The sequence below is a fragment of the Aethalodelphis obliquidens genome, unplaced genomic scaffold (genome assembly GCF_003676395.1).
Source record: "Aethalodelphis obliquidens isolate GAN/ISIS:26980383/991018 unplaced genomic scaffold, ASM367639v1 scaffold2, whole genome shotgun sequence".
NCBI lineage: Eukaryota > Metazoa > Chordata > Mammalia > Artiodactyla > Delphinidae > Aethalodelphis > Aethalodelphis obliquidens.
This window is the reverse complement of record NW_020837946.1, coordinates 94,037,666-94,059,881: the sequence shown is the minus strand read 5'-3', so window position 1 is coordinate 94,059,881 and position 22,216 is coordinate 94,037,666. Positions and strand designations below refer to the sequence as shown.

Genomic DNA, 22,216 nt, shown 5'->3' with positions numbered 1-22,216 from the left:
GGAGGGGGGGGGCCGGGGGGAGCTGGGCGGGGGCCGCGCGGGCGGGGCGCGCGTGGGCCCAAAAAAGAAAAAAAAAAAAAAAAAAAGAGACCGGAAAAAAAAAAAAAAAAAAAAAAAAAAAAAAAAAAGGCACACTCAGACAATTAAAAATAAACTTGACAGTAGGAACGAAAAGCTCAATAGAAACGTAGGAGTATAAAATGGAGGAAATTTCCCACAATGTAGAGCAGAAAGACAGAAAAAGATAAATGGAAAATGAAAAAAAATAGAAAGGAAGGGCATACATTCATGAAAAAGACCCTACTGCAGCAAGTCTCATACAAAGGATTATGATTTAGAAAGGTTTAGGACTTAAATAGTAACCCTACAAATAAGAACTTCAAGACTCTTAAGGAACATTATTTCCTACCGAGAATTTTCTATTAAGGCATCAGTCAAGTGTCAGGATATATTAATGACATTTCAGGCTTGAAAGCTTCCCTTCCCTTGCGCCCCTTCCTAGATAGAGGAGCTAAAAGAAGATAAGGGTGTCAATCAGAGAAGAGAGAACGTGGTATCCAGGAAACGGGGAACTCAGCAGAGGAGAAAAATACAGGGAATGCCCAAATCCCTTGTGAAGGATGATCCTAGGATGCAGCTGGGCACCTAATAAAAAGGGCAACCAAACAGATTAGAGGATGTCAAACAGCTCCAAGAGAGATTTCTTCAAGATGAAACTGACAGAATTATCAGTGCATCTGAAAATATTACAGAGAAGTTGAGGTTGGAATAAAAATGCTGAATTAGAGTTTAATAAGAAATAGATGCAGAGAAAAGTAAACATAGTACTAAACAAAACAGATATTAAAACCAAGAGAAAATGAAAAACGGTGCAGGAGAAAAGTAATCGTTCTTCACCCTATAGCTCAGTGAGCAAGAATTATGTAGTCATAATAATGCAAAGCGTAACTATTATGCAAGGATGGAAATTCGAGAAGTCGGCATGTTTGTGTAGGACCAGGAGGAGGGTAAAGGGTAAATTATCTTCTTCCATGGTGGGAAGTCAACAAATAATGCCTAAGTGACAAAAATTCAAGAGCTGGCATTAGAAGCCTGTTACTTATACAGATATAAGTAAATGCAAGGATCAACTAACTAGAGAGGCAAAGTCATTGCCAGGATGGGGACAAGGAGGAAACAGAGAGGAGAGAGAGTGGGGGCTGTTATAGTTCTTAAATTTTTCAAAACTACATCCATGTTATGGCTTCCATAAAAACAACAAAAATATATATTTCTTTGGTTATTTTCCATTGGGTCTTTTCGGTGTCTTTTCCTTTCGTGTGTTTGATTCCTTTTTGATTGTCTACTCATTACATATACGCATTTTAAAGATTTTGTCAGGTAATTCTCTCCTCTGGAATTGGGAGTTCTAATCACATGCTGTCTGACTTAGTCATGGTGGATCCTTTCTCAGGAGCTTCCTATTTTTGGATTATGAGCTCATCTTTGGTGGGGCATCAGCCATGGAATGCTGCTGGGACTTGCCTGAGGTTCTACACTTGCTTCTTTCAGGCACTCCAGGGATATTTCTGACCTAGAGCCACGTCTCTGTTAATATCTCAGCTTGAGGGTTCCTAGGCTACTCGGGCAGGATAAACTCCTAAAGCGGATGCCATGGTATATCCTCCCTCAGGACCTGAGCATTCATTCCTCAAGCCACCAGGAATGAGGGCTGCTGACGGCTCACAGTTACATCCCTCTCCTGGAACCAGCCTCAACTGAAGGAAGCTACCTCTGCCAAGGTTACACTTTTCCGTGGGGCAGCTCACACCAATGACTGCTCTGACAACCTTGCTTCAATTAGAAAATTCTGAAGGGCCATTCCAGCTTCTAAGTCCCTGTGGGACAAGCCTCTGAGGTAACAGCATCAAAGTTCAACTTCTCCCTCTGCCCAATCTTGATTCCCTTGCTCCCTTTCAGGTATTATTCCTTAGAGCCTCTCCCAGCCTCTACTCCCAATACAGCTCTTGCAGTAAATCTCAGAGTCTCAGGATCTATTTCTTAGGAAATCAACCTAGGAAAATTCCAAACATAAACTTGCACAAGGTGAGTCCTGTGGTTATGAATTCTAGTGGAACACTCCCCAGCCCTCAGCAAGCTAAGCTGAGTCAGATAAGCTTCCTTATTGTCTTCCTAGGCTGGTGAGTGGGTTTATTCTAGTCCATCCTTTCATTGAAGGTATAAGTCCTCTAGTCCCCACTATTTGCTCTGACATCTGCGGAGTTCCCCTTCCCATTAGGCTGGAGCTCTTCAAGGGGACCAAGAGACTGTCCCACTTCCTTTTTTTTTTTTTAATGTAATTTTTTTTTATACAGCAGGTTCTTATTAGTTATCTGTTTTATACATACTAGTGTATACATGTCAATCCCAATCTCCCAGTTCATCCCACCATCCCCAACCCTCCCCCCTGCCTTCCCCCCTTGGTGTCCATACGTTTGTTCTCTACCTCTGTGTCTCTATTTCTGCCTTGCAAACCGGTTCATCTGTACCATTTTTCTAGGTTCCACATATATGTGTTAATATATTTGTTTTTATCTTTCTGACTTACTTCACTCTGTATGACAGTCTCTGGGTCCATGTCCCACTTCCTAATGTTCTCCGTCGTACCTAGCAGAGCAGACAGGCAACAGAAATTCGCTAAGGACTGGATGAACACATCCACCAGCTGGAAGGAAGGATGAGCTGATAGGCATGGGAGAGTTGGCAGAGAGTGAGGAACAGGTCCCTTTACTGGGGGAAGGAGGGTTATCTCCCAAACTCTGGCATCATCTTCAGCCCTCAGGATGGGACACGAGGAAATAACCTCCTGTCAAGAAGTTTGCCAGACATTCCTCTTCAGGACGCAATTCCCAGAGGACCAAATCACAGCCCTGGAGTACAAGCAGACCAGAAAACCCCTTCTTGTCCAACCAGCTAACAAATATGCCTAGAAAGAGACTGACAGGCAATAGGAAAAGCCCTCAGGAATTTCCCACAGGGCTCTGGCCCGTTTCCTAGCAGAGCCCAGGCGCCAGCAAGGAGGGGCAAGGACCCGGCGAGCCTAATGAGATGAGTCCAGCCGGGGCTCACTGCCCAGCTCCCCTGAGTCATTGCCACCGCTGTGTGACAAAGACATCCCCATGCAAATGCACCCTGGCCACACTTTTAATTAAAGGCTCTGTGCAGAATGCAGGGAGAAGGAAGGCCGAACAAGCAAGCAGCTGCTAAGACCCCTCCTCCACTGTGGCTGGAAACAGCAGCTCACGGTTAGGCGCTCTCCTAACAGCCACAAGCGAGTCCAGTCAAAAGAACCCTGGACCCTTCGGTCCAAGAGGAGGCACAGGGAGAGGGGAGGGCGGGAGAGTGGAATGAGGGGGAGGGGGAGGGAAGGGGCCTGCAAGCCCCTTCCCCCTTCCCCACAAAGCTGAAGCCGGCTTTCCCCCTTGTTTCCATTCACTTGAAAACGCTGCCGTGCCTTTTTCGGAGCTCTTCACCTGCAAATGTACATCCTCAACCTGCTGCAGCCACGGTGGCCTCAGCAGGAAGATGTCAAAAACTACTCCAGTCCAACCAATATCTGAGTGCCAACTGTGTTAGGGGCTGAGAAAGCAGACTGGAGAAGACGGCGCCCTGCCTGTGAGGAGGGTGTATCAGTGCACAGAGCGACAATGATTGTGTGTCACGTTCCTGACTGCTGGGTGCCCACGCGGCTATGGGCAAAAGGGGCATTTCAGACAGCCCGGAGGGTCAGGGAATGCTTCCTGCAAGAGGGGATCTTTCATCTCAGTTTTGGGGGATAAGTACAATTTAGCAAGAAAACAAAGCGGGGGGTCAGGAACAAAGGGCATCTGAGGCCAAGGGCAGAGCAGGTGCATGGGTATGAGAGCGCAGGGCTGGACGCAGCATTTAGGGAACTACATGGGGGTGCTTGTGGGCTGGCATGGCCGGGAGATGGGAGGAGCCGAGCACAGCCAGGAAGGCGGGGCCAAGATCAGGAGGAGCCTCTAGGTAAGCAAAGGGGTGGGACGAAAACACTACTCCGTGTCCGAGAGGCATCACTGAGCCAGCGTATGGGGGAGGGGACCAGGCAGCAACCTGTGAGGACACGACCTTGAGGATATGAAGGAGGAACCCAGAGGCAGGGCGTGTTGTCAGGATGAGGCGCCCAAACTGTGTTTCAGCCTGTTCCTCCCTCCCGGTTTCCACCTCTCAGAATCAGCATCCCCGGTTATCATTCGCCCGGCACGTTCCCGGGTGGCAAGTTATCCCACTCGGCACGGCCAGGATGTGGCTCACAAGCTTCCTGCCCACATCCTGCCCCCACCGTGTCACCCGGCTCAGCAGCCCAGGCAGGCCGTGGTTGGGAAGTTGTTCCGGAAAACTCTCCACCTCGAATCGACTTCACACTACACTAGGGAAACAGCAGCTTGGGAAGAGGCCGGGCTCTTTAGAAGACCAGCAAGAATAAGACGCCATATCTAACCTAAGTACCAACGGGAAGCGTGCACAGCACCACATCTGGGCTTCCCGTGCCCAGAGAATGTCTAGAAGAAAATACAAGACACGGGCAACAAACATCGTCCGGGAGGAGCAGTAACAGGGAGAGAGCTTAGGATGGAAAAGGGACTGGCACCGTGTACCTTTGGCCTCATGAATTTTTATAATGTGCACATACTTCTTTTATCGATAGGAAGAAAAAAGAACAGCAAACAACACGAAGGATCATTCTATGAACAGAATAGAAACCAACTGTTGAAGTCTTTGGTTCAGGGAAACAGTTCAGGGGTTGAGTCTTAAGGACACAGGCAGGAGAGGAGAGGCCCTCACAGGTGTCATCATCCAATGGCATAGGGGACACAAAGGGGAAAACTGGGATGAAGAAAATACACCGTGTGATGGGTAAAACTACTCTGGGGGATGAGTCCTGGTGGCTGGGGAGGGCCCTCTGAGGATTCAGCCACCTGGAGATCCATGGGAAGATGAGCTTTGCTGAAAGATGCCCACTTGCATCCTGAGGAGAAGTTGGGGTGTCTGAGGGTCAGACCAGGACGCACGTTTTAGGCCACTGTAAAATTTTTTTTGGCCACGCCGCAGGTCATACGGGATCTTAGTTCCCCGACTGTCCTCCTGCACTGGAAGCAGAGTCTTAACCACTGGACCGCCAGGGAAGTCCCACCACTGTAACTATTTAGACGTTACTCTTAGGGCACCAGAAAGCCACTGGAGGATCTTCTATCTTCTTTCCCACCTCACAAATGTGTCACTTGAGAGATACCTAAAAAAGTTCCCAGACATATTTTGCTGAGTTTATAGAAGAATCTGTCATTTCATTTCACTTATCTTTCAACTCTTGGACTCACAAATTAAAAATAAAAAGAATAAGTACACTTATTCTACCATTTTTAAGGGTCAACAGTTTATATGAAAACCAGATATATTACTTTAAAACTCCCAAATATAAAATCACTCCTTTCAGAAAATTTTCTAATTCTTTTTTTTTTTTTTTTTTTTTGCGGTACGTGGGCCTCTCACTGCTGTGGCCTCTCCCGTTGCGGAGCACAGGCTCCGGACGCGCAGGCTCAGAGGCCACGGCTCACGGGCCCAGCCGGTCCGCAGCATGTGGGATCTTCCCGGACCGGGGCACGAACCCGTGTCCCCTGCATCGGCAGGCGGACTCTCAACCACTGCGCCACCAGGGAAGCCCCAGAAAATTTTCTAATTCTTAAATCTACTGATTGACAAAATTTTTGAGTGAGCTTTTTTCTGAGAAGATCTTGGTTTGGAGTACTTTTTTTTTTTTAAGTAGAACTGTGTATCTTAGGAAAAGTTTTCCCCTGAGAATGTTTCAAATATATCTTCATTTCTCACAGAACATGTATTGAGTGCCTAAAAATTAACTTGCACTCATTCAAAGCTCAGAAAGAGTTAGAATGCATTTTCCTAAATCATTCTAACAAAGACATCAATGATGTCAAAACTCTGAATTTTGAAACAGAACTTCTGTTCTCTTTCTAGCCTCATTATTAAAACAGATTTTTTTTAAGGTTTGTTCATAACAGGATTGCCATTTTCCATGCTGCCTACCGATTATAAACAGAAGTAATTTTAAAGCCAAGCTAGAGCTCTCTCTGAAATATTCAAGATGTATTACCATCTGGTTTTATATCAGCATTTGAGCAGGTCCAAAGAATCACTACATTACCAAGTATTATCAAAAATAGTTCATTTCCCTTTCAAAGCACATATTCCCCTCAAAATACTTTCAAGTCACAAACTCTGAAAATTCACCTAATTTTTCAAACTACACCAGACATACGAATGTCAACCGTAGTTACATATGTAAGTGATTTGTCACAGATCACTCAGTAATGCTGACCAAAGCTAGTTTCATCTAATGGTCTTTTGGAAAGTACTAATTTGGGAAAACATGGCATACCTGATTACTTGGAAGCATATAGGAAGTAAAAGGTAATAGTCTTTATTTGCAATGTACACACTATGTAAAAATACAAATCTTCCCAGCCCTGAGAAAAAGTGCCCCCCTAACATATATATCCAGCAGCCTCATTTCCAAACACAAAAGAGACAACAGCCTTTCTCCAGAGGATGCTCAGCTAAAAATCAGCATCTACGAGTAAAGAGAAAATGGCAGGTGGGGAGATAAAGATGGGTTTCTAACTGAACCTGCAGAAACAGCTCCAAGACAAGGCCCTTCGCCAGAGAATGGCTGTCGGGTTTTCCAGCTGTCTCGACAAGATTTCAATTGTTCGTAAAATAAATGAGACCTAAGCCTGGTATCTAAACAAATGTTCAGATGAAATTTATTTCTAAGAAATCTTTTCCTTCCACTTAACTGAAAAAACACTTTTTAAGATTTCTCTCTGTTCATTCATTCAACAGTCTTGAGTACTGATTCCATGTAAAGATGTTCATCCTGCCCCCAAAGAGTTTACCATCCAGTAGTGGCAAGAAGGCATGACAATAAACACAGTCTTCTACTCTTCACCATGATTATCACCCCCTGGCAACACACACACACACACACACACACGCGCGCGCGCGCAGACACATACTCCAAACACTTCTCTGCCATCTCAAAGCACTGCATTCTATAGCAATTCTCTTTAAAATGCTAACTGGTTCAACCTGACCATTTCACAGGGTAAAACGGGGGTTTGCTAAGCCAGACCATATTCCATTTTATCCCATCTCTCTGTCAACCACCTCCTTGGAGAATAAGACTGGGGGCTCCTTCTGACACTTTTTAAAAAATACTTTTACTGCACTTTCTGAAACGTACCATTTTCCTTGAAATACTAATTTACACAACTTCAAAAGTCAGTTTATATTGCTCAATCTCTACTGATTTTCTCTCCCTTCAAAACTATGAAAAGGATTGAGCGAAGGCCTGTCAACATGTAAACGATGCCTTAAATTTTTTTTAATATTTCATTTCACAAAATAAACTTAGGAAACTAAAGAGTAAAACCAGCAGCGCTAACAACACAGCCACAGGCCACCTCAAGGGTCTAAAATACGAAACACAGGTGCACGTACACTGAAGCTACTCTGTAGTTAAAGCGGGGAAAAATATAGTTTATCCTCTACATGTTTTGGTTTCACTGGACCAGAACAAGTTGAAAGCAACTTGGGGACAAATTGAATGTACCATAGAAAGCAACAAAGATCATATCACGTATATGTCAATGCCAACATTTTATAGGCAAGAACTTACAGGAGTTAAATTGTTTGCCTGCCATAAAAAAGTAGTAAGACTGTTCTGAAAAGAAACAGAACGCTTCTCACAAAGCAATATTCGAATTCCATATGCATTATGCAATAGTCTTTTCCTATTATAAGAAATGGAACAAAGTTTTTATGATAACTCAACTGATCAGGCATAATATGGGAAACCAAAATTTCCTCCAAATTTGTTCTTATTCTGAGATTAAAGACATCAAATGTAGGATTCTTCTCCCAAAGGAAAGACTTGCTCAGCATTTCTTCACATTCAGGTCCTCATTCAAACACCCACGTTATAGAGTTGTTAACATCTCTTTCAGGCACACAGCCGTGCATCTGAGTAACTATTATTCTGTTTGTAAATCACCTCTCCCTTCCTGGCATTCCTCTTTCTTTCCATATGTAAATTATGGTGTCAGATTCGGACCCCACCACCAGCCACCGCGACCAAATTATGCTGCAGGGACATCAGTCGGGCTCCAGGGACATCAACTGGGCTCGTTATTCTTGATTCAGCATTAAAAAAAAAAAAGGAGGAGGAAGAGCTATTTTCAGGAATCAGAATTCCTCTTTTTTTTTTAACATCTTTATTGGAGTGTAATTGCTTTATAATGTTGTGTTAGTTTCTGCTTTATAACAAAGTGAATCAGTTATACATATACATATGTTCCCACATCTCTTCCCTCTTGCATCTCCCTCCCTCCCACCCTCCCTATCACACCCCTCTAGGTGGTCACAAAGCACCGAGCTGATTTCCCTGTGCTATGCGGCTGCTTCCCACTAGCTAGCTGTTTTACGTTTGGTAGTGTATATATGTCCATGCCACTCTCTCACTTCATCCCAGCTTACCCTTCCCAGAATTCTTCTTGATCAGATTTCTGGCTCACTGGTAAATGTTTCTACCCTGAAATGCATTATTCTTGGCTGCTAAATGTGTGGCTTTAAGAAAACAAAAAACAGGGCTTCCCTGGTGGTGCAGTGGTTGAGAATCTGCCTGCCAATGCGGGGGACACAGGTTCGAGCCCTGGTCTGGGAAGATCCCACGTGCCGCGGAGCAACTGGGCCCATGAGCCACAATTACTGAGCCTGCGCGTTTGGAGCCTGTGCTGCGCAACGGGAGAGACCACGATAGTGAGAGGCCCGCGCACCCGCGCACCGCGATGAAGAGTGGGCCCCGCTTGCCACAACTAGAGAAAGCCCACGCACAGAAACGAAGACCCAACACAGCCATAAATAAATAATAAATAAATAAATTAAAATTGCAACCTCCCTTTAAAAAAAAAAAAAAACAGGAATCAGAAAAAAAAAATTAAAAAACAAAACAAAAAGCCAAGACATGGTACTACAGTGTTTCCAATATAAATTGCTTCCAGGAATATATGCTGAGTTTTGCAGGGAACACTTGGTCAAATTCTAATATTCCCTCTTGGGAGTCAACACCAACTTCCAGCAGCAGCTCTAACTGTGCAGAATGGAATTTCAAACACACACAGGGCAGCATCTTCCGGCGGACACAGCCCTTTCTTCTCCTACTCTGTGGGTGTCACATGAGACACCTCATACGATACTCATCACTTAGAATATAGATCTTTCTGTTAAAGTCATAAATTAATCACGAAACGCACAAAATACATTCTTTTCCCTAACATTAAAGAAAATAAATAAAAAACACTGTGGTTTCCAGCAAGGTTGAGCTGAAGCTGAATGTCACTGCTTAAGCTTGTGAATCACCGCACGATGTAATAAGAATAAACACCACACACACATCTCTATAGGCTGCAAATGTTAGCAGAGAAAAACGCATGTCATGGGGCTTCCTAACACGGAAACAGGACCATCCATGGGCAGAAAGTGTTCAGTTGTCTTCGTTCCTCTTGATTATAATAAATATTTTTGTTTCCGTGGCCACTGAAAACTTGAGAGAGGACCCTCCCATTCTCCTTTCATTAAAACGTACGGATGATTTTATTCTAAACCTTACGCAGATATAATCGGGCGAGAGATTGCACTCATCTGGTGGCATGAGGCTCAAAATACGAATCTCAAGGACGTACATTTGTCACACGCTAGCCCAGGCTGAAGGCATCCACCAAGGGAATATTTTCACTATTCAGCTGGCAGCCAGAATCTACTACCACGAACCCGCATACTGATGAGAGCCAAAGCCCCCAGCCACGTTCTCTATTTCTTCTTCTTCACCACCTCTTGCCTCTGCAGAGGAGAGAAGCCATTTTGCTAATTTATAAGCAACCTGACTATGCAACCATTGAAAACAATTTACTCATCAATGACAGTCGGCTAAAAGCAAAAGCACATCCCATAGGAGTCAGAGAATAAAACAGGCAACACCGGCACATACATCGCTCAGCAAGACGCTGGATACTCACTAAAGGCAGCCACCGCCAGGGCCAGTGTGACAATAATGGAGAACCAGGAGACCCACAACGCCTTCTTTCTGTAGTTCTGGGCTTCGTGGGGTTTTAGCCGAGTGCTGCTTTCTAGTAAGCCTGACAAAAACAAGGAGAAAAGGAAGTTAGGCATTTCCTTATTAAGAAACCCACAACTAGAGCTATTCTTTCTTAGCCAAGGATTGCAAACTGACAGCCCGCGGCCGAGATGTGGGGTTTTTCCATTGAAATATAGTTGATTTACAACACTGTGTTAGTTTCAGGTGTACGGCAAAGTGATTCAGTGATCCAAGAGGTGTTTTAACATTTAGGAGCGTCGCACGGAAATCAAGCTTTCTGGCCTCTCTTGAAAGATCTCGGGCTCTGGCAATATTTGACTCGTGTTCCCAAGGGTAATGGCAGCTGTCTTCTTTCTCAAGTACCCTACCACCCCCTGACCTGACATATGACCCCAGCCATCCCCCCGCCCCTGTGGCTCACTGGCTCACATAGGTGCTGCTCCTTCTAACGAGACTTTTTCATTAGAAAAAGAGCACAGGTAGCCCACATCTGGTTGGGCATTTGGGCTCCTCAGCGTGGCACTGATTTGCATTGCTCCATCAGCATGGCCCTAACTGGCGGACCGGGTTTTGGGGTCGTGGAATACAAATGCCCCCACGCCTCCCCTCAACAGTTAACAGAAGGAGGGCCATTCCTCTTTAACCACAACCAACAGCCACCAGGCCTAAATGAGATGCCACGTTTTCTTCCCTCTCTTTCTGCTCTATAGTATCTATTCCTGTATATCAGTCAAATGTCAAAAAATTCTCACACTATTGCAGCGGGGTAAACCTGCTAAAACTGGAGGTCGCTCCCCAGGTGGGTCACGTGTAAGAAAGGTTTGATTTCGTCTCCTATGCTTTCAACATTGAGAGTCCTCAACGGTAACAGAAATTCAGGACGACTCTGAGGCAATGCCCAAGCTTCAGCAGCCATGGGTTGAAGACTAAAACATCTTCAGCACGATCCTGATTTATATTTTTTCTTCTCCTTTGTAAAGAGATCATATACGGCCTCTCTTAGCTGCATGAAGAACCAAACTCTCAGCCCGGCATTCTACATAAACAGGACAACATCTCTGGCCAAACAACCCATAATATACCTTTCAGAGGTGGAGCAGCCTCATCACAACAGCTCCAAATGATGAAGGAATTGGTAGTCAGAGCTTAAGCACCCACCTGTAAAATAAGGCACAGTGTGCAACAAATCACACCTAAGCATTGTGGAAAAGGCATCTTTCCGTTAGACTGACTGGGTACCACATTAAGCCTCTGGTTGCCAAAAACTGCATCCTGCTCAAAAATTATAACAAGGACCCTGTTAAAACTTCCTAATTCCATTAACTACCCAGATTTAAGCACCCTGAAGAGGGCCTAAATAAACAGGAAATGTGGAGAAGCCTGCTTACTGAGTCCAGTGTACAGACACAGATTTTTTTTTTAATAAATTTATTTTTTTTTATTTTATTTTTGGCTGTGTTGGGTCTTCGTTGCTGCGCGTGGGCTTTCTCTAGTTGTGGTGAGTGGGGGCTACTCTTCATTGTGCTGCACAGGCTTCTCATTGCAGTGGCTTCTCTTGTTGTGGAGCATGGGCTCTAGGTGTACGGGCTTCAGTAGTTGTGGCACGAGGGCTCAGCAGTTGTGGCTCACAGGCTCTAGAGCGCAGGCTCAGTAGTTGTGGCGCACGGGCTTAGTTGCTCCGCGGCACGTGGGATCTTCCCGGACCAGGGCTTGAACCCGTGTCCCCTGCACTGGCAGGCGGATTCTCAACCACTGCACCACCAGGGAAGGCCCCACAGATTTTTTAATCATTGAAACCTGTAGACTTATTTACAAGCAAAAGGTAGATGAATTTGCAAAAGGTAGGTAATAAACTCCATCTCCATCACCTCACTGTAAAAGTCTCCCCAGACCTTCCTTTAAAAATGCACTTGGACAGAAAAAAGAAAGACCTTCTCTCTTATCAAATTGTGCCCTGGGTACAAGTGATTTCAAACTGTCCCTTTGTCTGCTTCCCTACCTGCTGAAAAACACCCCATTCTAATTTTCAGCTGTGATCACCCTTGACTCCAGTTAAAGCCACAACCTAGAATAAGCAGGTCCCAGTGACTCCCGATAATTTATTTCCCTTTGCCCAAATGATATGGAAATCTTTCTTTCATCCTGGCCAGTTGATTTTCAAGAGAAGTGAAGCTGTAACATTTAAGTACTGCCTCAAATAAGCAGTTCATTTGCTGGGTACTGTGACAGCAACCATCTTGAGAGGTTATCCACTGGGGGTAAAAACGAGGTTTCTTCTAGAAGTAGATTTAATTTTCTAAGAGAAACAACAAGGATCTGGGTTTTCAATTCCAACACATGACATTTATTTTCCCTACCAAAGCCAGCTGTTTCCAACAACATGACTGGAGCTGACCGCACAGACCAATCATGTGCCTCACCCCAGAGTGGGCCAGCACTCCCCTTGGAGGGAGTCTGGGATGCCAGCTCACCTGGGCTGCACTGCCCTGCCAAGGTGGCAGGTGAATCCTCTGATCAGCAGGACTGGTAGTTCTTCCGCAGATCTGATCCTATATGTGCTTCCCCATGAGATGCTTCAAACTTTAAACACTGGAGTAAATTGGAAGACTGTCCAAGAAGGGAAGAACTTTCCCATTTCTATCCAACCTTCTGTTTCCTGCTAGTTTTCCTTCCTAAAAATAGAGCTAATACCAAGAATGGAAAACTTCCCACTCCTCAAAGGAAGTGGGGTATAATGACCTATGAGGACCCAGCTCATAAATGAAAGGTCCGCACACAGGTGCCACTACCTCCGCCCCGTGCTAGCTGCACGCACACGTGCAAGACACAGAGATGCGCTGAGAATTCCTGAAGCTTTCGGGAAGCTGTGTGTCAAAGGTAGAAGAAAAGCAGCACAGCCTACAGAAGCCAAGGCAGGCCTCAAATGTGCACACAGAGCTGGGTCCTTCCTACCCATAGTTGGCCTCCACATTCAAATTTTTAATCTCACTTGAATTTCACCTATTTGTAATTTGGGCCTGGCATAAGGGTTGTATTAATGAAGGACTGATACCTTATTTGGGGGGGGAGGATATGCAAACATATGCAGGGAGATTGAAGCCATCAGTCATTTCCATGCTAGTATGAATTAGTTCCAATTGCTTTCTCCTATGGGTTAGTCCCGCTTGGATTCTCTGAAGGAAGGGGTATATTCATTAGATGGGAAGGTAGTAGGAAATGCTGAAGCATGTAACGCTCCAGGGCCCTAAGGCTTGGGGCAGAATGATGGGAAAACACCTGTGGGGAGAAGAGTGGGTATTAAAAGGTAGGGCGTGGAAATGCGTAAGACAAACTTGGCCTATGTTTTGTTTTAGTCCCTAAAGGTCTTGGACCACAAACCTCTTGCTCCCTGAACTACAAGGCTCAGTAACTGCAGTGTCATTTGGCTGACAATATGAGCTCATTAGGGTTCTGGGAACCAGCCCACATCACTTCTAAGGAAAAAGTACCTCTCAAGTCTCCAAACACTAGATGTGTAAAAAGCAAGCCTTTGATCAAAGTTAAATGGAGCCTGTCACAGGGTCCTGATAGCTCAGAAGGAATTTAGGGCAAGAGAGAAGGCCAAGTATAGGTACAAATCCAGGTGCCCACCCACCACAAACACACATACCCATTGGTAGGTATTTAGGCCTCGAAGAAAGCAAGCCAGACGTGATGTAGAGATACACATCAAGCAACTGCTGAGGCTTCCTCCTCCCCAAATCCTCTCACCATTAGGAAAAAGGTAGCAGCAATGGAACAGTTCCCAAGGGATACAAAACATCGATATTGGAAAGATGTAGCCCCGTTAATAAAAAATAACACACACACAAAATATTATAAGAAACCTCCCTAGGTAAGCTTCTGATTTATTTAATAAAAATGACTCATTCAGCATTAACTCTTTGCTGCCAGGAATGGGTCAAACAGAAGAATGGCACACTGACTTTCAGCTTTCAACGCCACATGGCGCTGGGTTCTTTGGGGGACAGGGTTCATCTTAACAGAGAGGCAGTGTGTGACATGCAGCGCTTTCACACAGTGACAGTTTATGAACAGTGAATGCTTTCATGCTATAACATAATGGAAAATGAAATTCAGTTGACCAGTGAAAAATAACCTTAAGAATAAATTCAGAAGGGCTTTTTACACTTGAGCATGAGCTACCAAATGACACTAAATATTAACTGGCCCTAGCACTTTTTTCCCTCCTATCATTTTGTGAGGTGGGGAGAAATAGGCCAGCTTTTACAGATGACCTGCAATGCTACAAAAATAAGCCCAGCCCAGAGCTCGGTGTTTCTTCAATGCAAAAATTTTAAAATCCTACAACACTAGTTATAGTGGGAAAGGTAATTAACACGACCTACACTAAAAATAACAGGTTTTACTGGGTGCTTGTGATGTCACCCATCATCAGCTCGAAAATGATTGTCGAGTTAGGTGAGAACAGGAGGAGAAACTGCAACATAGGGGCGGAACTCGTTGCACCTGGAGGGGCTCCAGTTCTCACCCGGGCATCCCTGCCGATTCTCTGGGAATTGCCGTTTGCATGCTTCACATGCTACAATTTAAAATTTCTAAGACGAAAGAGATCGTGCATCCGAACACTAAACCGGAATAAAAATGTACAGGAGATACTAAGAATAGGACAGAAACCTGCGAAGACTGAAATATACAAATCCGCCGCAGCCAACAAAATAAGGCTTCCAAGAACAGGGGGTGGAAGTGGCGACGAGCCGGCTCCCCGTTAAGGGCCGGCTGTCAGAATCCCGTTTCGGCCACTAACCGGGTTTAGGAAAGCCACGGAGTCTTTCTGAGGGGGCCGATTTGGATTTCGATTCAGCAAGAAGCAGAGAAGGTATAGACGTGGCTACGAAGAGGGCTCCCTCTGAGGCAAAAGGAAACGAGAGAGGGAGAAAAAGAGGAATGTAGAGAGACACGGGAATGAACAGGGTACTCTCCCATTTCTTACAGGCAACTCAAAGGGGGCATCAGCTGTCCGTCAGAGGGTCGGGTTTGGCCTCCCCAGAAAGGGACGTTTGCGGGCTTCCAGGCCAGTGTCTTGGGAAGGATTCTGAAGGGGCTAGGGATGGGCGCTCCGGGAACCATCACGTTCCAGTGGCATCCATCCAGGATTGGTGGCCCAAATCCAAGTATCCCAGGCCTCTCCCCCCACCGGCAGACAGCGGGGCAGTGACCCACGGTAAACTGGGTCCCCTGTAAATGAGAGTCGGGAGTCACCCGACTCCCGTTCGCCGGGGCGGTCGCCGAGGGACTCCTCGAGGCTAAATCCGCAGAGGGAAGTTCTCCCGGGGAGCCGGCGGGGGCCGCAGGGGGCTGGGGAAGGATGATGCACAGAGCTCAGGACCCTCCCAACTGAGCAGGACCCGTAGTCCCCGGGAGCGCTCGGCTCCGAAAGAAAAGGAAAAAAAAAAAAAAATCACACACACAGACACACACACACATACAGACACACACACACAGACACACGCACACGCCTCCCGCAAACTTTTCCAGTGGGCGCCGGAGGGACCAGGGCTGGCCGAGAGGAGGACGCGGGCCCCGGCGGGGTCGCCCAGGAGGCAGCACGGTTCGCGGGTTCCGGCGAAGGCTCCGCGGCCCCGGCGGCGCCGGCCGAGGGAGGTGGGGCTGCCGCCCTCTGCTCTCCGCGCCTTCGCGGGAAGTCCCGGCTCCGCGCCCCCGCGCGCGCCAAGGAGCCAAGCCCCGCGTCCGGCCCCACCCGCCAGCGGGGAGAGGCGGGCCTGGAGCAGCGGCTCCTCAACGCGCCCGCCCGGCGGGAGGAAGGGGCCGGGCCGGGGGAAGGGACCCGGTGCGGCGCGCGCTCACCTCGATCCTCCAGCCCGTCGCTGAACTGGCCGCTCTCGCTGATCCGCAGCTGCCGCTCCTCCTCGGGCTGCGGCGGCTCGTGCGCGGGGGAGCTCAGCGGGCCCGGGCCGGGGGCGGCGGCCAAGGGCGCGTGGACCCGGGGCGGTGGCGGGACGGCAGGGCCCGGGGGGCTGCGGCGCTCGCTGCCCGCGGCCGGCTCCATGGCGCGGGGCGGCGACGACGAGCGCGGCGGGTACTCGAGTCAGAAGTGCGAGGCGCAGCGGCTGGGAACAGGCGGAGGGACGCACCGACCGCGCGGAGAGGGAGGGCGGGCGCCGCGGAATGGAGGTGCGGCGGTGGCAGGGGGCGGGGGGTGCGGGCGCGGCGCGGCTCGCGTGGCGGGTGGCAGAGCCTGGAGCCCAGTCGTCGGCGCCGCGCTCCGCCCCCGGGGGCAGGTGCGTGCGGCAGGGACCCGCCCCGAGGCACGGGCGCCGGAGCCGGCGCTCCGAGGCCGGTGGGAAGGGAGGGATGCGGCCAGGCCTGATACCCGGAGGCTCGGCGGTGTGGGAGGACGACTGGGAGAGCCGTGACTAGCAGGCGGCCGGGGCAGGGCCTGGTGAGGGTGTGACAGGAGACCTGCCCCACTCGTGCCGCGGGATGGTGACCAGAGGAGACCGCCCCCGACCCCGGACCCCACTCCTTTACCGTCCTAGAAGCCTGCGGCCGCGCTTGGGTAGAAAAGCCATCAGCGCCCTAATTTGGCATCTTTCTCCTCTGGAGTCGCACAGGCTTCAGAGACTATGGAGGGTCTCCTGCCTGGGCTGCCATCCTCACCGCCCATCCCGGGAAAACGAGGTTCACCTGCCCCCAAGCCCATCCGTGTCGGGCCTTCTTCTAGGAGCTTTGATTGCCCTCCAGCGCCAACTTAAGGGGGCCGGGTATCTTAGGACCACAGGGCGTTCTAGAAGATGTTTGGACCCCACCCCGCCCTCCTTGCGACTGCCCCTGGGCCTTGGTCCCAGCCGGCTCTCTCCTTCCCCTCTGAGTAGCCGAGTCTTGCCCGTACTTCAGGCCTCAGATGGAAGCCTCCCTCCTACAAGAAGCCCTCCCCTGGCTTTCTTGGCGCGACCAACTGTCCCCACCTCTGAGCGCGCGGAGGTCGTCCCTTTGCGCCGTCGGGCTCATCTCCGCAGCGAGGCGGCGAATTCGTCTACTCCGGGACCCACGCCCGGCGGTGTAGCTCGGAGAGGTGCCGAGGGGGGATCAGCCATTTGTCAGATTCAGCTTGAATGTAATAGCAACATTCAAATTCACGAACCTAGATTTCACCTTCCTATGTATAATCAGTCTTCAGATTTAATGAGTTCTCTAAAATGCCAATTCCTCGTTTAAAGCCTGCCTACTGTGGGGAACGGCACCCCGTTTTCTGAAGAGTAACCAGTTTCCTTTCTCATTCTCGCTTTGCCTGCGATGGAAACCGGAGCGGGATTTAAATGCCTTTGTCGTGCAGTGGAAACAGCACTAGCACTGGGAAGAGGGTCTCATTTTATTTTGTTGCTGTTGTAGGGTTGGAATGAGAATATCTGAGTTGACCTTGGCCAGCTCACGTTACCTTTCGGACCACTCATCTAACTACAAACGGAAAGAGTTGGGACTAGGGCGTTTCAAAGGCCCCTTCTTGCTAGGAAGGGAGGGAGGAAAGGAAGGGGAAAAAAAGCAAAGAAAAACGCTATGATTCTTTGGACAAAAAAACAACGAAAATTTTTACCCACTGGTCTTGCTTCTCTCTTCTGAGGTAGACAGACTTCGGGTACTTGCAGACACCCCAACACACACACCTCTGTTACTCTCTCCCACCCAGACTGTTTTCCTCCAGGTTTTCGCATTTAATCCATCAATGGCTCTCAAACATAAGAATCACCTGGGGAGCTTACAAACAAAAATACCCAGGACTCACCTGCTGCTAGAGATTCTAATATCACAGGTGATAATGTGGGTATTTTCTAAAGCTCCCTTCCCATTCTTTTTTTTTTTAACGTTTTTATTGGAGTATAATTGCTTTACAATGGTGTGTTAGTCCCTCCCCATTCTTAAATCATCTGGGGAAGCTTTTTTTTTTATTTATTTAAATGCTGATTCCTTGTTCTTTGAGATTCTGATTCAGTAAATCTGGGATCTGGCAGAGAATCTTCATTTGAATAACACACATTCTGATATAGATTGATTGCTCTAGGACCACCTTTGAGATTCTCACTACCTTACTACCCTCCACAATCTGAACTTTTCTCTCACTCTCTCTATTCCTCTCACACAAGCACCCAAGGTCTGTGTTCTCTCAAAGGATAAAGTATTATTGTTCTTTCCTCTAGTTCCTCAGTTGGTTCTCTAGGCCAGCACATCGCAACAGTGAATGTGCAGTTGAACACCTGGGATTCTTGTTAAAATGCAGATTCTAACTCTGTGGGTCTAGGGTAACAGCTAAGATTTCTAACAAACCTCCAGGCACTGCTGATGCCGCTAGTCTGAAGACCACGCTCTGAGACGTAAGGGTTTAGGAGTTATTTATTATTCATGAGATAAATATATTTTCCTTCAAGTACCCAGCTGCCCTGGCTCAATAAGCCAATCTCTCCTCCAGAAAGATTTCTCTGACTCCAGCTCTCCCCGGGCTCTCCTTTTTGTGAGCTGTGTTTAATAATTCACTCCTTATTTCATGTTGGAGGCAGGGAATGTGGTGCTTGCCTGATTCCCATCTTCACTCACCCGCATCTATCTGGGGGGAACACAGTGTTCCCCCAATCTCTGCTGATTGACTGGGAGATATTATATTACATTCTGGAGGACGTACTGTGTGCTAGACACCTTGCTAAGTGTTTTTCACGTGCACTGTCTCCATCCCTTAACTACTGCTATCCTCATTTTACAAAGGAAGAAATCAAGGCAAGTCCCCTGTTAAGCCGTCTAGCACCTCAGCCCACAGCAGTACCGCCCCCTAGGGGGCGTTTTGGAAATTTGCATGTGCTTTGATTGGTTCTCGCAATGATGAGGAGGGGGCAGTGGCGTTTAACGCGAGATGGAGGAGGACGCAGGAAGTGCCTCCAGGGCAGGATTTTGCAGCACAGGGGTTGTTTGTGTGTCAGACTGGACATCTGGGGCGGTTAAAATGTGCTTCTAATTACATTAGAACTTTAACTCTGTTTTCCATATAGACAAAATATTTTTTTGCACCATTTGAGTACACACTGGATTTTCTGTAAATGCAACTACTGCATAAATCTAGGCAAGGTTGTACTTTGTTCACCGTTTTGGAAAATCAAGACAGTGACACCAGTTCCACTCATGGCAATCAATACACCAGCACCTGTCAAATGTATAACTGTCACAGGCCCAGTAATTCCAAATGTGTATATGAGTATTTTTTTATTTAGCTCTTACTTCAAAATGTCAAAAATAAAGTGTCAGTAATATTCCAGAGTCTTGTCTTATTGCTCTTGAATTATAAATGGGTACAAGTATCTGACTTTTATGATTTCTGATGCAGATCTGAGCATTTATAAAAGCAACTACATATTAAATATTTATTGTTTTACTCCTTCATTATATCAATAGTTAGGTCATTATACTGATGTTTAAACTATGTGTGTAGGGACTAACTATGCATTCTATTTCATGATCACAACAGTGAATAGTACCAAATAACTTACAGTAATATGATAATTATTATGAAAAGGGAACCTTAACTGTCACAGCCAAGAGGAGCCTAGGGAGACATGACAATTAAATGTAAAATATCCTGGATGGGATGCTGGAACAGAAAAAGAACATTAGGTTAAAATTTAAAACATCTGAACAATTGGGGCCTCAGTAATAATAATGTATCAATTATAATTCATTAATTGAAGCAATGTACCATACTAACATAAGATGTCAATAATAGGGGAAACTGGATGCAGAGTATATTGCAACTTTCTATACTATCTTCTCAGTTTTTCTGCAATCTAAAATTGTCTGAAAAAATAAAGTCTACTTTTAAAAAAGTAAAATTAAGTGGGGGAGATGGGAAGACTTGAGTAGAGGTAGACATCCTAACCTTAAATTTTGCCCATTGCAGAAGAGAAACCACGGAAAGACAAAGTACATGGGGTCTTTAATAATACTTTAAAGTTACTTGGAAACTTTAATATGGTCATCAGGAGTACAATGTTCATGAATAATGGTTAGAAAGAATATGACATAGAATTAAACTGAGTCACAATTTTAAGCCTATTCCACTGTTTTTTACTGGAACTTGTTAGTACATTTAAGGATTTAGGAACTTTTGTGAATTTTGTGAAATCTCAAATTCTTAAATCAGGGGGCTTCCACCAGGACACTTTAGAAAGTCACGTTTGGGTAAGAGCACATGAACATGTAACCTGACTACTGAAAGACCACAAATTGAGTGGTGTCTTTTTTTTGCTATTTATTCCCTTTTACATCTTCGGTATAGGCATGCCTTCTTTTATTGTGCTTTGCTTTACTATACGTTGCAGATTGCATTTTTTAACAAATTGAAGGTTTGAGGCAACCCCACATCCAGCAAGTTTATTGACATCATTTTTTCCAAAAGCATTTGCTCACTATGCATCTCACATTTTGGTAATTCTCACGATATTTCAAACTTTTAAAATTATTATTATATTTGTTATGATCTGTGGTCAGTGATCTTTGATGTTACTATTGTAATTGTTTTGGGGCTCCACAAACCGTGCCCATATAAGATGGTGAACTTAATCGATAAATATTGTGTGTGTACTGACTGCTCCACCACCAGCCGTTAGGCCACTTAATAACCCTACATTGGAAATAAAATAATAACCCTACATTGGCATATAAGTGTTCAGGTAAAAGGAAGATTCACACCTCTCTCACTTTAAGGCAAAAACTAGAAGTGACTAAGCTTAGTGAGGAAGGCGTGTCAAAAGTGGAGATAGGCCTCTTGCCCTAAATAGTTAGCCTTGTCGCAAATGAAAAGGAAAAGTTCTTGAAGGAACTTAACAGTGTTGCTCCAGTGAACACATGAATGATAAGAAAGCAAAACAGCCTTACTGCTGATATGAAAAAGTTTTAGTGGTCTGGAGAGAAAATCAAACCAAACACAACATTCCCTTAAGCCAAAGCCCCATCCAGAAAAAGGCCCTAACTCTCTTCAGTGCAGTGAAGGCTGAGAGAGATGAGGAAGCTGAATAAGAAAAGTTTGAAGCCAGCAAAGGATGGTTCATCATGTTCAAGAAAAGAAACCATCTCCATAATATAAAAGTACAAGGTAAAGCAGCAAGTGCTGAAGCTGCAACCAGTTACCCAGAAGACTAGCTAAAATAAGTAATGAAGGTGGCTACACTAAATAACAGATGTTCAATGTAGATGAAACAGCCTCCTATTGGAAGAAGAAACCATCTAGGACTTCCATAGCTATAGAGGAGAAGTCAATGCCTGGCCTCAAAGCTTCAAAAACAGGCTGACTCTTGTTAGGGGCCAATGCAGCTGGTGACTTTAAACTGAAGCCAATGCTCATTCACCATTCTTAGAATCCTAGGGCCCTTAACAATTATGCTAAATCTACTCTGTCTGTGCTCTATAAATGGAACAACAAAGCCTGGATAACAGCACATCTGTTTACAACATGGTTTACTGAATATTTTAAGCCCACTGTTGAGATCTACTACTCAGAATAAAAGATTCCTCTCAAGATATTACTGCTCATTGACAATACACCTGGTCACCCAAGAGCCCTGATGGAGATGTACAATGCAATTCATGTTGTTTTCATGCCTGCTAACACAATGTCCATTCTGTAACCCATGGATCAGTGGGTAATTTCAAGCCTTATTATTTCAGAAATACATTTCGTAAGGTTATAGCTGCCATAGACAGTGATTCCTCTGATGGATATGGGCAAAGTCCATTGAAAACCTTCTGGAAAGGATTCACCATTCTAGGTGTCATTAATAACATTTGTGACTTATGAGAAGAGGTCAAAATACAACATTAATAGGAGCTTGGAAGAAGTCAATTCCAACCCTCAAGGATGGCTTGGAGGGGTTCAAGACTTCAGTGGCAGAAGCAACTGCAGATGTAGTAGAAACAGCAAGAGAACTAGAA

The 22,216-nt window shown here is 46.1% G+C and overlaps 1 protein-coding gene across 2 annotated transcripts in view; it reads right to left on the bottom strand.

The window, feature by feature from the left end:
- TMEM163 (transmembrane protein 163) overlaps positions 1–21,178 on the bottom strand; it is a 257,520-nt gene extending 236,342 nt beyond the window's left edge. For both annotated transcript variants that reach the window (XM_027077977.1, XM_027077988.1), the window contains exons 1-2: positions 16,097–21,178; positions 10,149–10,268 (exon numbers count right to left, since the gene is read on the bottom strand). In XM_027077977.1, coding sequence (XP_026933778.1) covers positions 10,149–10,268; positions 16,097–16,298 — 322 coding nt within the window. In that variant the 5' untranslated portion in view covers positions 16,299–21,178. The remainder of the gene's footprint in view (positions 1–10,148; positions 10,269–16,096) is intronic.
- Between the last annotated feature and the right edge of the window lie 1,038 nt (positions 21,179–22,216).